Below are 20,695 nucleotides of genomic sequence, written 5' to 3' on the forward strand. Positions count from 1 at the left end.
ATGTACGAAACTCGAGTCGAATCGTTAACGAATTTACAGTTGTTGTTAACAGTAATCGTTGAAATTAAGCTCATGGAAATGTAGCTTACTACAGTTCGTTAGCTTCGAGTCTTTGTGTCGCTATCTGAGTTGTGACTGTGAGTCGACTGAGAGCGCGTTAGCTGACTTGGGGTTGTGTCTAAGGGGAAGAGTGTAGGGTTGGCGGGTCGTAGGACGATGTCGGAGCTGGCGGTGAGTGGGTAGGAGTTGGCATTATTGAGCGAGAGGGTTGGGGGGGAGGAGGGGAGGGCTTACGGGGCGGGACACGGCAGAGATGGATTAGCGAGTAGGGGTCCAGTGGGGGGGTCTGGTGACTTGATGATGTGGCTGGAGAATAGCTGGTGGCTGGAGGGACAAGGCCATCAAGACCGAAACACCTCCTGACGACCTGTGTGTTGGGGGCGTGACGTTCGTGTGCGTTCTGTTTGCGTGTGTATGTGGTGTGTGGGGTGTGTTTGTGTGTGTATGTGTGAACGGGGGCCTCTTGCAGACGCCTTGCTCCAGGTTGCAGAAGGGCATTTTCCCGCGCCATGTGTAATCCAGTGTGTATATGCAGCAAGGCAAAAACAATACGCGCAGCTATGTATGGGGATTGTGCTGCAGGTGAACTGATGGACTGTCGGGCCCTTTATGTGTGTGTGTGTGTCAGTGCACTGTACTTCATATTTCGTATAGTGATGGAACATGTCAGTACATGGATGTTTCGTAACCTAACATCGAACGTGATGACTTGTTGAGAGGAGTGTGGGATGGGGATGGAGATGGGGACGTTGACGGGGAGGGTGAGCCTAGCGAAGGGAGGGACGGTGTAGTAGCTGGCCGTAAACCCTAAGGCCTCTACAGATGCTGGTGGAGCGCCTTAGCCTTTAGTTATAGACGATATATGTGCCGTACTGAAACAGCTACTACAGACAAAAGTGAGAAGTGGGGGGCGGTGCTGTTGTAGGGTATATGTGCCGTGCATGTCATACGCCCTGCGGCAGTCAGGTTGCAGGCTCATCAATGGCCTGGCCTGGCCTCTGCGTTTTCCTCTTATTAATGCAAGTTGGCAGCACAGTTGCATGCTGATGCCGTTATTATGCTAATGCATTTTATCACTTGGCAAAGATAACACAACAACAAGACAGTTCAGATGAATACGTAACAAAGGAAAAACAGATTGGGTAATTATTCGAGGGCAAAGTTGTAAGCTACAGGCGCTCTGCTGCTGCTGCTGCTGCTGCTGACGGTGATACTCGTGATGATGCTGGAATGCTAAGATTTATTTGTCGCTGTACGCTAGCCACTGACTCATCGGTGGGAAGCTGAAGGGATTTCCCCCGGGAGCCCAGGGGACTTGTCCATGCGGCCAATTGTGTGGGTAGGGGATGAAGCGCGTGCGCAACGTTCAGGCAGTTGTGGCAGAAGCGGTAACGGGTGCTACAGGCGTCAAGTTGCTTCGGCTCAAAGGCCATCCTTACAGAGATGTCTGCATAAAACCCGGCAGTGCTTCATGATCTGATGTAGCTGCCTAGCGCACCCCTTTTGGCGACTTACAGTGACACTAAACAGACACTTACGGCACTGGCGGGCGCACGCTTTGTTCTGGCTTATCGTTACGACTTCAGTGCAAGCATGCAAAAGTGAAGCATGATATGAACAGGCGCGAGTTCTCGACCATGACTAAGTGATTTTTGGCCGCAGCTCTCAAATGTCGTACTGATAGCCCTTGAACAGGACTTATCATCCTGGTATTTTTGAGACCACTTGCAAGAACTATATACGTGTAAAAGACTTCATCAAGACGTTTGTAGTTAATCGTGCGTGATCCGAGTGTTCCGTTGTAATCCACGTCGCATCCTTAATGCGATTTTCGTATTGAGATAAAGGAGCTGTCAAATAAGCTCTCACATTTGATGTAAAAACTTGCACAAAGCTGGTCCAACGCAGCGTGAATACGAAATACAACCCGTCCGTACAGCAAGTAAGTCACGGTACGTATCCAGGTCAGGGTCGGAAGGCGGTTTCATCTCTGCATAGAGAGGGTTGTGCATTTAATGCTATAAGCTTGGTGCTTATCATGCGATGCGTTGAGAGTGTTTTGATTATGTGATTATGGACAGCTGCAGTGATATATAGACAGCAGCATGCCTCTTTCCTGTGCAGCGGCTTATCCACAAGGCATGCGCCCCTAATTACTTTCTATTTAATAGGGTTCTATACGCCAGCTGTTTCGGCAAAGGCGAAGATGGGGTGGAGTCGTCGGCCGATGCTTCCAGCCTGTTCGTTCATCGTCGGTCTACAAGGTGAGTGCTTAAATTCCAAAGCAAATTCTGTTATCTTTATTTTTAGGCCGTCTGCCTTAGATCGTTCTGGAGCCTTGGAGCGATCTATAATTAGGGCTGTGCACACGCTTTTAATGCAACGTTTTGTTTTAAAGTACAGTCCAAAGCAGATGTTTTTCCTTACCAGACTTCAGTTGCATACATTTGGCCGTCTTGCTCAAACAGCCTCTCTGGGCGGAGCTGCAAAGCTTCGGCTGTGCAGTGGTGTTGGAATTGTTGCGTTCACTTCATACATCTTGCTCCAATACAAGGGGGCATGTCCGCGTTTGTCCGCTCGCTACAGTCAGGCCATTGCGATGTAACACGGGATATCGGTATCTTGTAATCATACATTAAATGCATTGTGTATAGCCACGTTACTTTTCTCAAGTAACTAAATGAATGTATTGTGAAGCTGCCATGCTGCTCGCCGCGGAAGTCGCTAGGTACCCGTAGCGTAGCAAACCTAAAGCCCTCGCCGAGATGAGCTTTCAATGCGGGGTATGTGCAATTAGTAGCAGGCTGGATTATGGTCTTGCTTATCCGAAGTGCTGCCTACAATTCCACACAGCCCGGTTTTGACTCTCTGTCGGTCCGGTTAACCGTTTGCTTCCGAAGCAACGGCCAAGAGGATGTACCCAAATCAAACACTGCATACGCAAAACATCACGAGTTCTACTCCCGTCGCCCCAAAACCTACCAGCATATGGGATAACTCCGTTTTCTAGAGATGAACGTCCCTTTAGTCAACTTTTCATCAGTCATCACCTCGCTCAGCTCACCGCACGGTCGACACACCTCGTACCTTTCGCCAAGCAGCCGGCTGGAAGGAACATTCACATACGCCATCCACTTTAAAGGATCCCAGTAGCCCTGCATCTCGTCCGCCAGCTTGCCTCGCAAATGCACATATGTCTACTCAATTGCTTTAGTGTATATGTTGAATGCTGTCGTATGTCATTTAGCCCTGCTGAGCGATCTGGTCTTTATTCCTGCCAATGTCACGACGCTGATCCTGCCACACAGGTTTGCTAACACTGTGGGCAGCCGTCGCGCGTGCGAGTCTTCCCTTCCCCATCGAGCCCACCGTGGCCTGTTACATCACGATCACTGGCGAGCCCGCCACACGGGATGCATGGAGGCCCTCAGTGGTCAGCCTTGAATGCATTAACACTCTAAACCCAGGCGTCCCTGTAAACGTAACCGTCGGAACGCGGCTTCTGCAGTACATCCGGCCTACAACGCCCATGGAACACGACGGCTCGCCCCCAGACAGTGATGAGACGCAGTCCAGCCCGCCATCGCTCAATAACCCACCTTTTTCTCCAAGCGGCGTCGTGATGGTTAGCGGGGTTGAAGTGTTCGAGTCAGCGAGTGACAGCGGCTGGAGCATCGTGTTTAATGACCAAATTCAGCATCTGCAGCTGGAAAATTCTGTCCTTAGAGGCACACCCCTTTCCTATGACCCGCTCATCAGCTGCCCCAGCTGCAAGTACGTCACAGTGGCAAATGTGACCATGGAGGAACTCTACGGCGCGGCAGTCGAGCCGGTTGGCGACTACTGTTGGGGCCGTACCGTGGGTGCTTTATCGTTTGGCGGTGTGCTGGAGGCATATGTGGACCGATTGACCTGCACCAATGTCCAAGGTGCCACGGACTTTGCATGCATCTGGCTGGGCCTTTTGTTAAACATGCAGAGAGATGCGGATAATGGCGCGTCACCACCAGCAGGCAACACGGACATCAGCAGTGAGGAGGACGGAGCCCAGCTGGATCGGATAATCCGGATCAGCAACTCAGTGTTCGTGAACAACTCAGTTACGGCCGGCGACTGCATCGCCTGGTCAAGTTCGGACCTGCTCGGCTTTGGCGCGGTCGTGGTGTACACCCCGTACCCAGGCGGTTCTTCCTTGAACAGTGTTGACCTGTTTGACACTGTTATATCCGGCAACAAGGGTGGCTTTGGATCTGGCCTTGCTTTTTTTGCCGATAGCAACGGAGGCCCAGCGGACTATATGCATGTGGTGAGATTTCCTTGACTGCCATACGTAGCTGTATTGCCTGTTCACCACCTCAACCAAGCGGGTCTCAGGCTACCTGGGGTGGATTGTAGCTTCTTTATGGATTGGTTGTCGCGATCGTATGGGCGAAGTCTGTCTTGGTGTTCGGGTATACGAACATACCAAACCCGAACACCAAGACCATGGTGTACCAGGGACAGGCCTTCATGATAGCCTGTGTGTGTCCCGTTTCGAACTGCTTAGACATAAAGCGGGTGGAGCTGGTGAACCCGCAACAGGCTCATAACTTCATCACCAAGTTCCACCATCCATTATTTAGCCATCAAACGCGTTTAGGCCAAAGGGGGGCCACTAGCGGGCGTGTTTGAAGCACGATCCTGCCACTCACCGCCTGAGCTTTAAGCGATTGCCACTTCTTACGTCTAACACTAAATTCTTGAAATTTTTTTCTGCTGACAGGGTGTACTCAACATCTCCCGGAGCAGCTTGGAGATGAACACGGCCACGAAGCATGGCGGGGCCGTTTTCATGAACGTGTTTAGCCATTTGGAGGTACTGCACATTACACAAGGTAGTAAAGTCGATGGCAACAGTGCTAATGGCCCTGGGGGCTCTGGTGGTGCAGTGCACCTAGCCAACGAGATTGGCAACCTAACAGTTGAGGGCAGCAGTAGTGTGTCCGACAACACAGCCGCTGAAAGCGGTGGAGCTTTCTTTGTCCTCTCGTATATTCAACAGGTCTCCATTCTGTCTGGCAGCACTGTATCTGGGAACCAAGCCACGTCTGGTGGTGGTGGTGCAGTGCTCGTTCAGAATGCCGGCCAAGCAGATACCCCTCTAAATATCACAGTCCATGGCAGCTCCCATGTGGATGGGAATATGGCAGCAAAATGCGGTGGCGCCTTCGGTATACTGGCAAATGTTGCAAGTTTCCAGGTGGCTCAGGGTAGCAGCCTGAACAACAACACGGTTGGTGTGAGTGATGGCGCCCAGGAAGAGTTGCGAGGAGGTGCCGTGTATATAGGCAGTTGTTCTGCTGAAGGCTTACAGGCATCATCAGGCAACATCAGCCGCCTTCTTGTTTCAGACAGCAGCTCTATAAGCTATAATGTGGCTTTATACCAAGGTGGCGCTGTGTTTGTAGAGCAAGACGTCATCGATGGCATCACCATTGAAGGAGGCAGCCAAGCCAATAACAACAGTGTCACAGGACCGATTGCAGAGGGTGGTGGTGCTATTGCAGTGTATGGCAGCTGTTCAAGCTTGACAATCCAGAACAGCAGCAGCATTTCCGGCAACATGGCGGCTGGCGACATTACCTATGAGAAAGGATCCCAGGGCGGTGGTGTCTGGATCGGTGGCTTGTTGCGAAAGCTGGTTCTAACAGGAGGCAGCCGTGTGTCTTGGAACAAAGCATGGAATGGGGGCAGCGCCATTGTTTCGGGGATGTCAGCAGAGGAGGAGCTGGCCGATGTCAAACATGTCATGGAGTTGCTTGAGGTTTCTAACAACAGCTGCATCTGCAATAATACAGCTGGGCAATACCGATCATCTCTTTATGGAGCCATGTACTTTCGGAACACCCGAGTTGTGAACTTCACAGTTACAGACCGCTCGTGTATGTGCAGCAACAAAGTACAGAGTGGAAGTGGCTTTGGAGGTGCTGTCTATGCTGGGAAGGGGTTGGAGAGTTTCCGAATCTGCCATGGCAGCAGTGTGAGTGATAACCAGGGTGGCAATGGCGGTGCCATCTACATTCCTAATGTTCAGCTGGTCGATGATGATGCCAATGGAACGAAGCTTTTGCCGCTTCAGAGGTTTGAATTGTGTGGCGGCAGCCGGATGGACGGTAACCTGGCCGGTATATCCGGTGGCGCAATCTTCATGGAGGGGCCCGCTGGTGAAATCATCATATCCAACAGCAGTATCTCCCATAACCAGGCGCTTGTCACTGGCGGGGCCATTCACCTGACAGCAATGCCTAAAAACTTGTCCATCAGTGACAGCAATCTCTTCAATAACTCTGCCATGTTTGGAGAAGGTGGCTTCATGCACTTAATGGTGGGTATTGTCATATACTGACGCATATGGCATATTTTGTAATGTTACAGAGTGGGAGGCTTCTGGGCCGCTTTATCACATTGTCAGTTCTAGATCATTTATCACCTTATAGCACCATCCACCATGGCATATGCATTTCCTTATGGCTTGGATCCAATCACATATTGTTCCGAACCCAACCATGCTGCGCAGGTTGTACCCGGCAGTGAAGGCCAGGTCTCAGGATATTCGTCGGGCATCAGCAACAGCGATACATCGCAGAAACTTCCGGATGATGGGCCATACTATCTGAACATTGCACGGTCCAGCATTTCTGAAAACAGTGCTCTCAAGGATGGTGGGGCCATCTCAATCAACCTTCGGCACTGGATACGTACTGTACCGGATGACATGAAACGGCTACAACTCCAGAAGGATCGAGTGCTCTACCTGAAGATTGCTGATTCCACTTGGGATAGTAACTGGGCTCACTACGGTGCTGGTGGGGCCCTGGCCTTCCTCTCCCTGACACCAGTGTTATCGACTCAGCAGCGGATGGCCTCCGTCTTCATGGGGGCCCGTATCAACATCACAAACACCACCTTCCACACGAATACTGCTGGTGATGATTCAACAAGGCTCTTGTACATCCAGGACGTCAGCCCACTTCGAGGCAATGGTGGAGCCCTCTTCATTTGGGCGGAGCCCTTCCTTTTGGAGGACAGCCCTAGCGAAAAGAAGCTGCTTACCAACCAAACAGGTTACATAATGTATGACAAATCCTCAGGTTGTGACACGACGGAAGCTGATTTGGTCCCTGGCATCCAGGCTTTCAGTAATATGACTTGCTGGCCTGAAGGCAGCCAAGCATGTGGTGTGCGCTTGGAGGGGGTTTCTATCCGGGATAACATGGCAAAAGGTGGCTATGGTGGAGGCTTTCTTCTTGCCCACTGCGCTGCAAAGATCATTAACAGCAATTTTAACAACAATGGTGCTGATCTGGATGGTGGTGGCTTTGCCTTCATGGATTATGCAATCCCTGCATACGTATCGCAGCCCAGCTATGTTCCAACTACGAAGGACAGCAGCAGCAGCAACAACAGCAATCCGAGTTCACCTTCACGTGCTTCACCGCCATTGAATCGTCCACCCCAGATTTCAAGGCCTCCTCCGCCTGTTGCCCTGGGTCAACCTAAGAATGTATCGCGTGGCTGCATCACGTTCCCTGGAGTGACTGTGACGGTGCAAGCTCAGCTGCCCTCCCTGGAAGCACGGCAGAACATAGATATGACAAAGCTGCCAAGACAGCCTTGGGTGGTCGTACAGCGTACGGCGTTTACACAAAACTCCGCAAGAAATGGCGGCGGTGTGTTCCTTGAAGCCAATAAGACAGCAGCTGTCATTCTGGACTGCACCCTAGCTGATAACGCGGCTCAGGTGCAGGGTGGCGGGGCTATGCTGATCGGAGCTAGCACCTTCGCACAGGTCACAGCTGTCCTTCGCAACACGACCTTTGAGGACAATGAAGCTGGCACTGTTGGCGGGGGCCTGGCAGTGCAGCTCACCAGGAGCAGGGCGGCTGTAGTCCTGTTCAATGACACTTTTAAGGGCAACTCTGCCACTCGTGGTGGTGGACTTTTCAATTCAGGTGTGAAGGGATCGTCCTTGCTGGCATGGGGCTGTATTCTGCATGATAATACTGCCAACTATGGTGGTGGAGCTGCGCTGGATTATGTAGTTGCATCCGCATCCAGCAGCAATTTGAATACTTCACCATCACCACCACCTTCCCCAAGACCACCTTCACCAGCACCGGCGCCACCACGCCCACCACGTCCACCCCCGCCACCCCCACCCATTAACAACATTCCAGCATTTACTCCGGTTACAGCAATTGTGCATTTCCAGCAATGCCGGTTCACAGAGAATCAGGTTTTGCTGAGTGGGGGAGGCATTTATCTAGCTGCAGCTGGTCAGAACGTCCTAACCCTTCTGGAGCAGAGTGAAGTCAGCCTCAACAGTGCGGCACTAGGTGGTGGGATATACTTGAACGCCACCGATGGTTGCATTATGCGGGTCAGTAGCTGCAGTATCACCAACAACACTGCTAACCTGCAAGGAGGTGGGGCGTATAGTGCTACAACATGCGGTGGCCAGCTCATGGTTGGAAACGGAAGCTACTGGTCCGGGAACACAGCGGGGGTCTATGGTGGCGCTATCATGGTCAACAGTGCAGATATTGTTCGCGTCAACAGGAGCGCAAATGTGACCGATGCCTCAGTATTATTAGCTAATACTACCATAGGCGCGCAAGCAGGGAACAGCACCAGCAACCAAACCCTCTTTTCCTGCCAAAAACCCAGCCTAGACATCGCTAACTCAACCGTGGTATTAAACACTGCGCAACAAGGTGATGGCATTTATGCTGCCAAGCTAGCAATTGATGTTGAATATAGTAAGCTGGTTGAGCACGTGCGGAAGTACGTTTGCCTTTAGCAGCAAATATTTAATTATGATGAAAAAGTGGTCCGTGTGATGTCAGTAATGGGATAGGAGACGGAGGAATACATGCATGCATGCATACTCTTGCATGTATACCTTGCAGTTTGCTTACCGTGTGCATCATCAGAGTACACAGTCTCCGTTGGAGGTCTCCATTGGTTGCATGTGAACATAACAACACAATTGTTGCTTGTCTTTCGCTGGTTGGTTGATTGTGCAGCAGGTTCGTTGGCATGTTTTCTAATATGCACATACAACACTACTGCTGCTGCTGCATACATGCCAGTAGTGCTCAGGCCAGCCAATGACCAGCGGAGTTGGGTCGAAATGTAGCCGCATGGTTGATACGACGGATACATCACATAGCTAGGCAGCTGGATCCCCAAAAAGCAAGTCATCTGGATGCTAGGTGACGTGAAGTGAGCTGGATGCCAGGTGACGCGAAGTGAGCTGGATGCCAGATGTCGAGAAGTGCGCTGGAGGGGGGGAGTTAGCTATGCCGTCCAATTCTCTAGCACAGATGATAGATAACTGCTGCTGCAGTCGAGGGACGCGGTCGGTAAACAACCGACAGCATGGCCGCGCGCCATGCATGTACATATTTAATGCTACCGCAAACATTCTCAATACACGTCTGAGCGCTTGCATCCAGTCGTGTAAAGTATGACGGTGATCACACCTGTTGTGTTTCGTCCATGCACGGGTTGACAAGCAAGCCACACCACAACGTCGAGCCTTTACCGACGACCTAGGGAGAGATTGATGTGCACAGCAGCAGGCAATGTATACTCGCATGTCAAGGGTAAGCGTAAGAGCTAGTAATGGGCACCTAATCTAGGAGGGACAATCGTTCCCATAGCATTTTCTAATTAATTTCCTAGCTTTATAGTAGGATATTAGGCGGCGCGTGGCTGCAGGGGAGTACGTATGGGCACGGCTAATTTTCTCGGCGTAAGCGCCATATACTACCATTTGCTTACATCTATCTAGTGTTTTTCCGTGGCTTTCTGTTCTGCGTCTTGTATAAGACGTTCTTTGTTTCTTTATGCATGCATCCCGGGGCGGGTAGGAGAGTCAATTACCCTACCTAACTCCCGTGACCCCCGTGGGCCCAACACCTTATCATCATCAACACACGCCAGCCGCAACGTGCAGAAACATGCAGAAGTGGGGCTTTGGCCGGCGTGCATTTGCTCAATGTTGTTATCGCCAATAACATTAATTTTTCGTACGTCGCATGGCTTTTGGTCGGAACAGTACCTGGTAACATGCAACGACTGATTCGAACTCGCTTTGGAAGACCTGACGGTTGTGCGTATAACTGGCGGACGTTGTATTAACTTAATCGTGCCCTCTGCTCTGCATTTATTACGACATTCTTAGTGGCCAGCAGAGCGTCATGCATATGCAGCAGGGGAAACCGCCGCCGCTGTCTGATGTTTTTATGTACTTTCGTTTTGGGTGTTATCATGTGTTCCTTCAAAACTAGGATGACGTCTGCGGACGTCACTAGCAAAGCGTGTAAAGCCATGGGATGGCTATGTACATATGTTCACTTCATCTTGCGGATAGGATCTTGGAGCGAGTGTAAGGTACTAGTAAGTGCCGGTGCCACTGTGAGCAGTGGGAACGGAGTTATGCATGTGTCTTGCTTTTCCAAGAAACCGCGTTCGGCGGTTCTCGTCTCTTTTTTCATATTCTAACATGGAGTAATGCTTACCATGCCATTCATGTGACAATCCGGCCTGACGCCTTCAATATTGAAAGTACTTTGACCGAGTGCATCCTCATCACCTCGTGGTAACACGGGGCCGCCTGTTTTGTATTACGTAACACGTCGCTGGCTGCCTGTAGCAGTCGCTCACCTGACGGGTCGACTGGCTTTGCGGAAGCGTAGAGTTGACAGTCCTCGCCGAGGCAGGAAGAAGTCCAACCCAGCGACAAGCACTAGCCTGCATAGACGCGTACGAAATAATCTGAGACGGCGGCAGCGGAGTCTTGAACCCCGAACACCTAGTAGTCGTGATACTTCAATGTCTGGCCAGAGCACCCCGCCCGGGTAGCTTATATCTCGGCCTACCTGCCGGAGATTCCCTACCACGGTCCTGCCGTACTAGGATAATGTCGGTAGGGCCCGGGGCCCCAGTCCCTTAGGTTTGTTACGAACAACCGCCATGTTCGAGACATGTGGCGATACTCGTAACATGTACGAAACTCGAGTCGAATCGTTAACGAATTTACAGTTGTTGTTAACAGTAATCGTTGAAATATGCTAGTGGAAATGTAGCTTACTACAATTACGGAGCTCGGTATCGTAAAGTTATTCGTGTACTACCATCGGAATTTTCCTCATTGCGGCTCAGGTCATTAAAACACAGGCGACATTCAGCCGGCCAGGAGAGCACTTACCTAACACCGGCTCCGTCGTCAGGTGACCCAGCGAAACAGTAAGCCGCTTGATTCCCTGAAGCCTCATTCCTGGGTGTGTCCACATCCCGCAAATACCTACCTAGGTACAGCCTTCCCCTAAGCCACGTGTGATAGCTGTACATAGTACGGCGCACATAGACCTGCAGCACTCCGACAAACTCGAACAGAAAACCGCACAGCATGCACGGCTAACAGAGGAACTCACGAAAGCAGGCTGGACGGTGCACTACACCGAGGCGCAAATTGTCACCCTGGGAAGTACTGGGACACTAACCAACACACTAAAACCGCTACTGTGCAGACTCGGCTCGTCCACTGAGCAGGCCCAGAAGACCTGCCTGCACCTCCACCGGCAAACAATCGAAGCAGCGGGCACGATTATCCGGGCGCGGCGAGTACTGGAGGGTACAGTCAAATAACCGGTACAACCCGAACGGTTTCCCACGGTGGTGTGGGCATACAGGAGCGGCTACGCCGCCCCTCAGTTCCCCACCCCCTTAACACACGCCAGGCCCCGGCCGGCGTACTATTATTATTATTATTATTACGGCGCACATAGCATTGATAAATAGCGCTAAGATGCTCCGTCAGCATTTATAGAGGCCTTTTCAGCGGCCAGCTAGTACACCGTTCTTCCCTTCGCTAGGCTCCCATCCCGCACTCCTCCCGCCACTGTGGCTCCATCCATCAGCGCAATTTGCCATCAAGCATTTCTGCTCGGTTATGCGATGCCGGGTATTGCACGGGGGTGCATAACGCGCCGATGGCGGTGATTTGTGACGGGGAACGAGTGCCGCCGTGGGGCTCGCGGGGCTGGATGTTGGGGGCATGGCGCTGTGGTGGGTGTTTGTGGGGCTGGATGTTGGGGGCATGGCGCCAGAACCCCTTGACTTATTATCCACACCGAGTACCAGAATGCACTGCTGTTGGGAACTCACCCTGCCGGCTTTCTTAAGGGAAGGCTACTACAGGTTAGTCTGCATTAGAACGTCTTCACAATGGACAGCAGGGGTGCAAGGGCCCTCCGTTTTATGGGCAGCGTGAATCGAGTGGGGATGGGGTTAGCGGTTGGCATTTGAAAGACTTAAGAGGTCGCTACCCATTGAGAGATCCGTTGGGTCTCACGTAATTGGCAAAGGCTTATTGGGACTTATCGACGGGAAACTTAACCGCACGCCTGAAGTGATTATAAATATGTAATTCCAGGCTGATACATGAAAGCTTGAAGCTCACATTCCGCCGCGCCCACGGCACTCACAGCACGTCGGCGAAAGGGGAAAAAGGCATGAGCGGGTGCTACAGGCTCCAAATCTGATATGGCCTTAATGGATATGTTTTAGAGGTCTTTTGCATGAAAGCCTATAACGTCTTGAGGCCTGCTAGGGACTACTTTGCACTTCTGGATACCATCCATGCATCTTTGTAAGCAGGCGGGCGCAAGTTGGGTTCAAGACTTGGCACATCACAGCTATGAAAGTCAGGCAAAAGAAATCCCAGGAAATATTAATTCTAGATTATGACGATACGCATTGTAACCTCGACAAATAACGGTTTCTAATCACTACACACCGATATCCCTTGAAGCTTCCATAAGGAGCGTTAGCAGTGTATCTTACGCACAAAAGAAATCAAGTTTTTAGATGTAAGGGAATCTCACAGGTAGGTTCGTAATGCACCGTGCATGAGCTGGATTATTAACTGCGTTCCCTTATGCTTCCTTGATTCCAAGGCGATAGGTATTTTTATTTTTCATACATAGTCCTTGTTAACTGTCATGAAAACTCTTGCCCAGGACAAATTGAACCCGAAAATTTGCTTAGCCGTACAGCTCTGTCATGCGTACACAGCTTCCGAGGTCGCGGCCGCAAGGCGGTTGGTATAGGTGCATACAAAGTGATTGCAGCTTCATATGTTCTCCCTTTAATACTGTTTTAACACCTAAAGCGGCTAAAGTATGATATGTGAGTATGGACAGCAGTGATATAGGCAACAGCATGCTGCCGTCTTCAGTGGCTGTTTCCTGAAGAGATATATTAAGTTGAAGCTGACTGTTCGAAAGTGATTCGTCTGATTGCCCGTACCGGCAACACTGAGCATGGGCTGGAGTCGCCGCCCAACGCTCCCAACATGTTCTTTCGTCATAATTTCGCAAGGTAATGGCACGGTATTAGGAATGCATTGGTAACTCTATTACTTCCAATTCCTCGTGCGCCATCGCCGCGGAGCGTTGGAGCCCTCAAGCTTATCCTGAGTATTCCCTTGCTACAAACTGCCAGGGCATTAGCAGATTTTACATTCCTTATCCCTGTTAGCCTGGATTGGCTTATGGCTGAACTGCCTTACACTGGGCTGAAGCTGCAAACGCTCAGCGTTATTGTGGCCTTGGGTTTTTCGTGGGATCCTTACAACATACATATCGTTCCGAGAGAATGCAGTTAGCGTGAGGTGCGCTGTGCTCTTCCGCCGTTAATCGATGAGCGCGCACTGGAGGGCCTCCAGGGATCATGCAGAAGTACATTGCTAATTGACCTGCCCACAATACTTAAGACATGGATTGTGTGTTTCAGCACAGCTCTTGGTGGAAGTTGACAGGTAGCCCCAAGGGCGGGTCGAAGCTACAATTTTCATACGCTCTAAAGCATTTTTACAGGCTATCATAGGGGTCTCGCTTTTCCAAATCCGGAAATCCGGAAGTCATCCAGGTTCTGTTTTCGCATCTCCATCGGAGGGAGGAACAGCAGTTGTTCCATACACGTCCCTGAACGCGCAAACCCGTTCCGTACCCACCAACGCCATCATCCTTGCTACCCCACCAACGAAGCATGACAGATAATTGCTCTCCCATTCATGCATCTTCCTTACCTTTGCCACTCATATTTCCGATCTACCTGCGTTCTATCCTGTGTGTGGCAGGTATATATGCATGCCTAGGCCCAACACCTTGCTCAGCCTGGCACGCACACATGCATGCCTGTGGCTACCGTGGATGCCTCTAAATGAATGATTCCCCTGTCATCACCTGCATTTCCCTTCCCACTGCTCTATCGCTCTCTATCGCTCTTGCTGCAGTTCTGCTGGCCCTGTGGGGAGGCTCCGCGCGTGCAGGTCTCCCCTTTCCTGTGGACCCAACCGTGGTCTGTTACATCACGGTTGCTGGCGAGCCTGCATTGTGGCGGATCGCAGCCTTTGGCAGCGACAACGTCCCTCCCTGGCGCGATGTGTGGACGCCATCCCTGATCAGCATTGAATGCATCAACAACCTAAACCCTGGAGCTCCTGTTAACGTGACTCTCGGCAAGCAGCTCATGCAGTATATCCAGCCTAGCGTGCCGCTCCCGCCTTCCATGCTGCTGCCGCCGGTATACAGCAGCCCACCGGTGTACGGAAATGTAGCCCAGCCCAGCCCGCCACCGCCCAGTAACCCACCTCGTTCCCTCACTGCGACTGTTTCAACCAGCGGGGTTGAAGTGTTCGAGTCAGAGAGTGACAGCGGCTGGAGCATCGTGTTTAATGACCAAATTCAGCATCTGCAGCTGGAAAATTCTGTCCTTAGAGGCACACCCCTTTCCTATGACCCGCTCATCAGCTGCCCCAGCTGCAAGTACGTCACAGTGGCAAATGTGACCATGGAGGAACTCTACGGCGCGGCAGTTGAGCCGATTGGCGACGACTACTGTTGGGGCCGTACCGTGGGTGCTTTATCCTTTGGTGGTGTGCTGGAGGCGTATGTGGACCGATTGACCTGCACCAATGTCCAAGGTGCCACGGACTTTGCATGCATCTGGCTGGGAGTTGTGGCCAGACCTGATGTGGATCATGGCGTGCCAGCACCAGGAGAGACCCCTCAAGGGGACCCTGCACCAGCAGTTGATCCTGCGGGCAACACGCAGGTTGCCAAGCTGGACCGGATAATCCGCATCAGCAACTCCGTTTTCCTGAACAACTCAGTTACGACTGGTGAATGTTTCGACTTCTCGGATACAGAACAGCTGGGTTTTGGTGCGGTCGTGGTCTATGGACCCAACTCTGTAGGCGCCCGTTCGCTGAGTAGTGTTGAACTCCTCAACACTGTGATGTTGGGCAACAAGGGTGGCTATGGATCTGGTCTGAGCATTTACCGAGACGCCTACGGCTTCCTATCTCTTGAGGACATCATGCACGTGGTGAGTGATGTCTGCCGTTTACTGCTATTACTGCCAGTTGAAAATCTCAGCCAAGTAGCTCATGCTGCCCCGTGTGTCCTTTCTTGCACCGTTTCTGCGTGTATGTGCTCGTCATAATGTACAAATAGTATCGACGCGATCTCCTAACCATCATCATTACAGATACCGGGGTTTAGGCAAATAGTTTTGCTCTGTGTTTCTTATTGCGTTGTTTAATCTGAGGTATATAGGTATTACAGCGAGAGACACCGACCCAGAGAGGTTACAACCAAGGGCATACCCCGGCAGGGTAGTAGAGGGGCATTGGGGCGCAACGGACTGCCGTACACTGCACTGCTGGGAAACGTAAGACGGAGATGCACACCTTGAACAGCAATACAGCTCACCCCGCAAGCTTAAGATACTCTGTATGGGATGTCTTTGCCACCCACTGCTCAAGAGGGAGGTAGCCTGAAGGCCCCTCCCCCAAGAAGAAGCAGAAGATTCGAGGTCCCAAGAGAGGCCACTCTCAGGGCCTCCCAGTAAGCCGCGGCTGAAAAACATCCGACCTATGAACGCTTGTGAAACCAGGCACGCCCAAAAATGATGACGACTGGGTGACATGTACTGTTGACCCATGTCTAGAGGACAAGCCAGTGTTTTTAGAACTTTTGCACCGTGGTAATCTTTTAAGTGACCAAATGGTTACTGTGGGGGTTTTCCTTTCTAGGTAACCATCTTACAATTTTTCCCCCAGCGAGTATGCTGAACACTACAACCATGCATCCGAAGATCCGACTTCACAACGCTCATTCACACGGCTTTAAACCCCAAGACGACGCTTATATAATGATTTGTTTATTTACACGGATATATGTACAGACAGATTTGGCTGGAAGAATGTTTTAGGTGGTCACTACCGGGGGGGTCTGCGGCCCAATATCCCGGCGACCACCTGGTTACTGGCAGGTGACTCGAAACATTTCCTAGTGACCACCTTCTGGAAGGGAATTATTTTCTCAGTAACCACTTGGTCACTAGTAACATTGGGACAAGCTCCAAGCTCCACTCAGCCGCACTTAGCCGGTAAACAGCCCATCATGTGGGAGTTTCCCAGCTGGAGAGGAGTGCCATCAACAGTAAGGCGCCACCACGCTTTATTATTTTTGGGCGGGGCCCCAGCGCGAAGCGCCCAGGGGGGCCCCGCCCTGTAGGATTGCCCATGTCCGTGTGGCCGTGTGGCCGTGCGTGTGTAACGGACCAAACATGATATCTCGGCCGGCTGAAACGCGTTATTGGTAGTGTATTGCATTCTCTAATGCAAGGTATCTCGCCTGTAGCCAACAAAAATCGTATGAGCACAAACAAGTTTGCAAATTTGTTGGCTGCCTCCATTGACCGAGGTCAAAGTCGCATCAAAGCCTCTCGGGCTAATTTTAATCTCGAAAGGTGCCGCGTATCTCATATCTAATTTCTGAGATGACGGCGTATGAGAACTCGAACACCCAGCTTGCATTACCATTTGCCCGCACGGGCATTCCGACTTGCCACCAGCAGGCAGACAAATTTGCTTTCATTCCTCTATGAAGTACGCAAGCTGCTCGTTTGTACATTTAATTTATGCTCGGGGCCTCCGAAGAGTTGCAGTGTGCCGTGCGGCTGTGGGGCGGATTGATGAAGCCGCTGGCGCTTCTGGGATAAACATCACAGACAGCACCGGAAAGTGCTGAGGGTTTTGGGGAAGTGTTTTGAGCTAGGCTTTGGGGGGGGGGTGCCAAGGGCACGGACCTCCCGACTACGGCCAATGACTCTTAGCTGTGTCTGCTAGGTTCCAGAGAGACACCGTCTCTTCAACAGGTTATGAGCCCCGGCTTCCTGCCTCCCGCGCTCTGATAAGCATACCTCCCACAGCATCAGCACTGCTGCAACAAGCACAGCTCCCACCACGGGGACAATACCCTAGCTACCGGCCTGTACGGATGCAAAGGGGAGCCCCGCCGTTTTTCCGGCTTCGAGGAAGCCGGCACCCGACTTGTCATTTTTCAACGCAAGCTCAACCAAAGACGCCAAAATGGACTACGTAAAAGTGGCTAGGCATCTGCCGGAATGGGTTGTTTCTCTCTAATGTTCAAAAGACAAAGGATATCGTAAAAATAACTGATGTGATAACAAGCAGGCGTGAACTGTATGTCGGAGTTGATTTGTAGTGCCAAACGCACCGTAAAATTTGCAAGGCTAATCTAGAGATCTTTCTTGCCTTCAACCTAGCCCCCGAATAATTATAAGGATTTGTGCAACTTGTATGAGAGAAGCCGCAGCTACGGGCTGTTGCAACGGGCCGATGGATTTAAGAGCCGCCGTCCGCCATTGGTTTGGTACATCAGCTAATAGGGCCTCTAAGCACTCAAAACATTCATATTTTTCATTTTTGGATCTTAAGAAACTGAACGTGCATTATCAGTCTGAAGGGTCCAAACCATGTTGTAGCAGACTGGCCCATTCATTGCAAACCGTGTGAAGGATATTATCATTCTTAGCTTATGCTGCCATTAGGAAACTTATCACTTGGATGAAACTGATCAGGTAGGATTCTATCTAACCATTCAGGATGAGCTTATGCTGTTCACTGCCACTTGCTGCCTGTGTTGGCACATTATTTACCTTTTCACTCCGTGAGTTTCCATGAATCCATAGTTTACATAATAAAAAGTGGTGTAAATTATGAAATATCAACGCCATGTATCCGTCTGACAGGGTGTACTCAACATCTCCCGGAGCAGCTTGGAGATGAACACGGCCACGAAGCATGGAGGGGCCGTTTTCATGAACCTATACAGCCATTTGGAGGTACTGCACATTACGCAAGGTAGTAAAGTCGATGATAACAGTGCCGGGGGCTCTGGTGGTGCAGTATACCACGCCAACAAGACTGACACCATAACAGTTGAGGGCAGCAGTAGTGTGTCCGACAACACAGCCGCCGAAAGCGGTGGAGCTTTCTTTGTCCTCTCGTATATTCAACAGGTCTCCATTCTGTCTGGCAGCACTGTATCTGGGAACAAAGCCACGTCTGGTGGTGGTGGTGCAGTGCTCGTTCAGAATACCGACAAAACAGTTACCCCTCTAAGTATCACAGTCCATGGCAGCTCCCATGTGGATGGGAATATGGCAGCAAAATGTGGTGGCGCCTTCGGTATACTGGGAAATGTTGCAGAATTACTGGTGGCTCAGGGTAGCAGCCTGAACAACAACACGGTTGGTGTGAGTGATGGCGCCCAGGAAGAGTTGCGAGGAGGTGCCGTGTACATAGGCAGTTGTTTTGCTGAAGGCCTACAGGCGTCATCAGGCAACATCAGCCGCCTTCTTGTTTCAGACAGCAGCTCTATAAGCTATAATGTGGCTTTATACCAAGGTGGCGCTGTGTTTGTAGAGCAAGACGTCATCGATGGCATCACCATTGAAGGAGGCAGCCAAGCCAATAACAACAGTGTCACAGGACCGCTTGCAGAGGGTGGTGGTGCTATTGCAGTGTATGGAAGCTGTTCAAGCTTGACAATCCAGGACAGCAGCAGCATTTCCGGCAACATGGCGGCTGGCGACATTACCTATGAGAAAGGATCCCAGGGTGGTGGTGTCTGGATCGGTGGCTTGTTGCAAAAGCTGGTTCTAACAGGAGGCAGCCGTGTGTCTTGGAACAAAGCATGGAATGGGGGCAGCGCCATTGTTTCGGGGATGTCAGCAGAGGAGGAGCTGGCCGATGTCAAACATGTCATGGAGTTGCTTGAGGTTTCTAACAGCAGCTGCATCTGCAATAATACAGCTGGGCAATACCGATCATCTCTTTATGGAGCCATGTACTTTCGAAACACCCGAGTTGTGAACTTCACAGTTACAGACCGCTCGTGTATGTGCAGCAACAAAGTACAGAGTGGAAGTGGCTTTGGAGGTGCTGTCTATGCTGGGAAGGGGTTGGAGAGTTTCCGAATCTGCAATGGCAGCAGTGTGAGTGATAACCAGGGTGGCAATGGCGGTGCCATCTACATTCCTAATGTTCAGCTGGTCGGTGATGATGCCAATGGAACGAAGCTTTTGCCGCTTCAGAGGTTTGAATTGTGTGGCGGCAGCCGCATGGACGGTAACCTGGCCGGTATATCCGGTGGCGCAATCTTTATAGAGGGGCCCGCTGGTGAAATCATCATATCCAACAGCAGTATCTCCCATAACCGGGCGCTTGTCACTGGCGGGGCCATTCACCTGACAGCAATGCTTAAAAACTTATCCATCAGTGACAGCAATCTCTTCAATAATTCTGCTGTGTTTGGAGAAGGTGGCTTCATGCACTTAATGGTGGGTATCGATCAAAGTAGTGTCTGGCACCTGATATATACTTGGCTGCAATTGCGATTAACTACAAGCTGCATACTGAGTAATACCTGTTCCATCTTGCTATTCCATTTTCTAATATTTTCTTTGTGTGCTTTGTTATATCTGTTAACTTTAGGCGCCCTTCAGGTGGGCCGTGGTCCCCCTTATGGCTCATACGGGCCCATATGCTTTGGAGGGTAACACAACCCAAGAAGGTGTAACACATACATATACACATACGCATACCCATGTATACATGCATACGCATACACACACATGCACACCTATACACACTCACATTAGCTACCAACTTTGGCTGTGCAGGTTCCCAGGCTTGCTAGCTCGTGTTGCCCCTCAGCAGCATGCTTGCCATTTAGCCCTTTGCAGCATTAACGTGCATCCTCGCATTTCCTTATGGCTTGACCCATTAAGACGTTGTCCGCATGCACCTGCTGCACTGCCCAACACTATCAGATGGTACCGAGCAATCAAGGCCAGGTCTCAGGAACTCCAACGGACATCAGCAACAGCGATACATCGCAGAAACTTCCGGATGACGGGCCATACTATCTGAACATTGCACGGTCCAACATTTCTGAAAACAGTGCTCTCAAGGATGGTGGGGCCATCTCAATCAACCTACGGCACTGGATACGTACTGTACCGGATGACATGAAACGGCTACAACTCCAGAAGGATCGAGTGCTCTACCTGAAGATTGCTGATTCCACTTGGGATAGTAACTGGGCTCACTACGGTGCTGGTGGGGCCCTGGCCTTCCTCTCCCTGACACCAGTGTTATCGACTCAGCAGCGGATGGCCTCCGTCCTCATGGGGGCCCGTATCAACATCA

At 51.1% G+C, this 20,695-nt stretch overlaps 1 protein-coding gene across 1 annotated transcript; it reads left to right on the forward strand.

The window, feature by feature from the left end:
* Nucleotides 1-2,266: 2,266 nt before the first annotated feature.
* VOLCADRAFT_90340 (uncharacterized protein) lies at nt 2,267-8,899 on the forward strand (the record flags this gene model as incomplete). The annotated part of the gene is made up of 4 exons (XM_002949826.1): nt 2,267-2,324; nt 3,369-4,366; nt 4,823-6,424; nt 6,617-8,899. 4 exons carry the CDS (start codon nt 2,267-2,269, stop codon nt 8,897-8,899), a joined length of 4,941 nt encoding a protein of 1,646 aa, XP_002949872.1.
* Between the last annotated feature and the right edge of the window lie 11,796 nt (nt 8,900-20,695).

The sequence above is a fragment of the Volvox carteri genome (genome assembly GCF_000143455.1).
Source record: "Volvox carteri f. nagariensis unplaced genomic scaffold VOLCAscaffold_16, whole genome shotgun sequence".
NCBI classification, from domain to species: Eukaryota; Viridiplantae; Chlorophyta; class Chlorophyceae; order Chlamydomonadales; family Volvocaceae; genus Volvox; species Volvox carteri.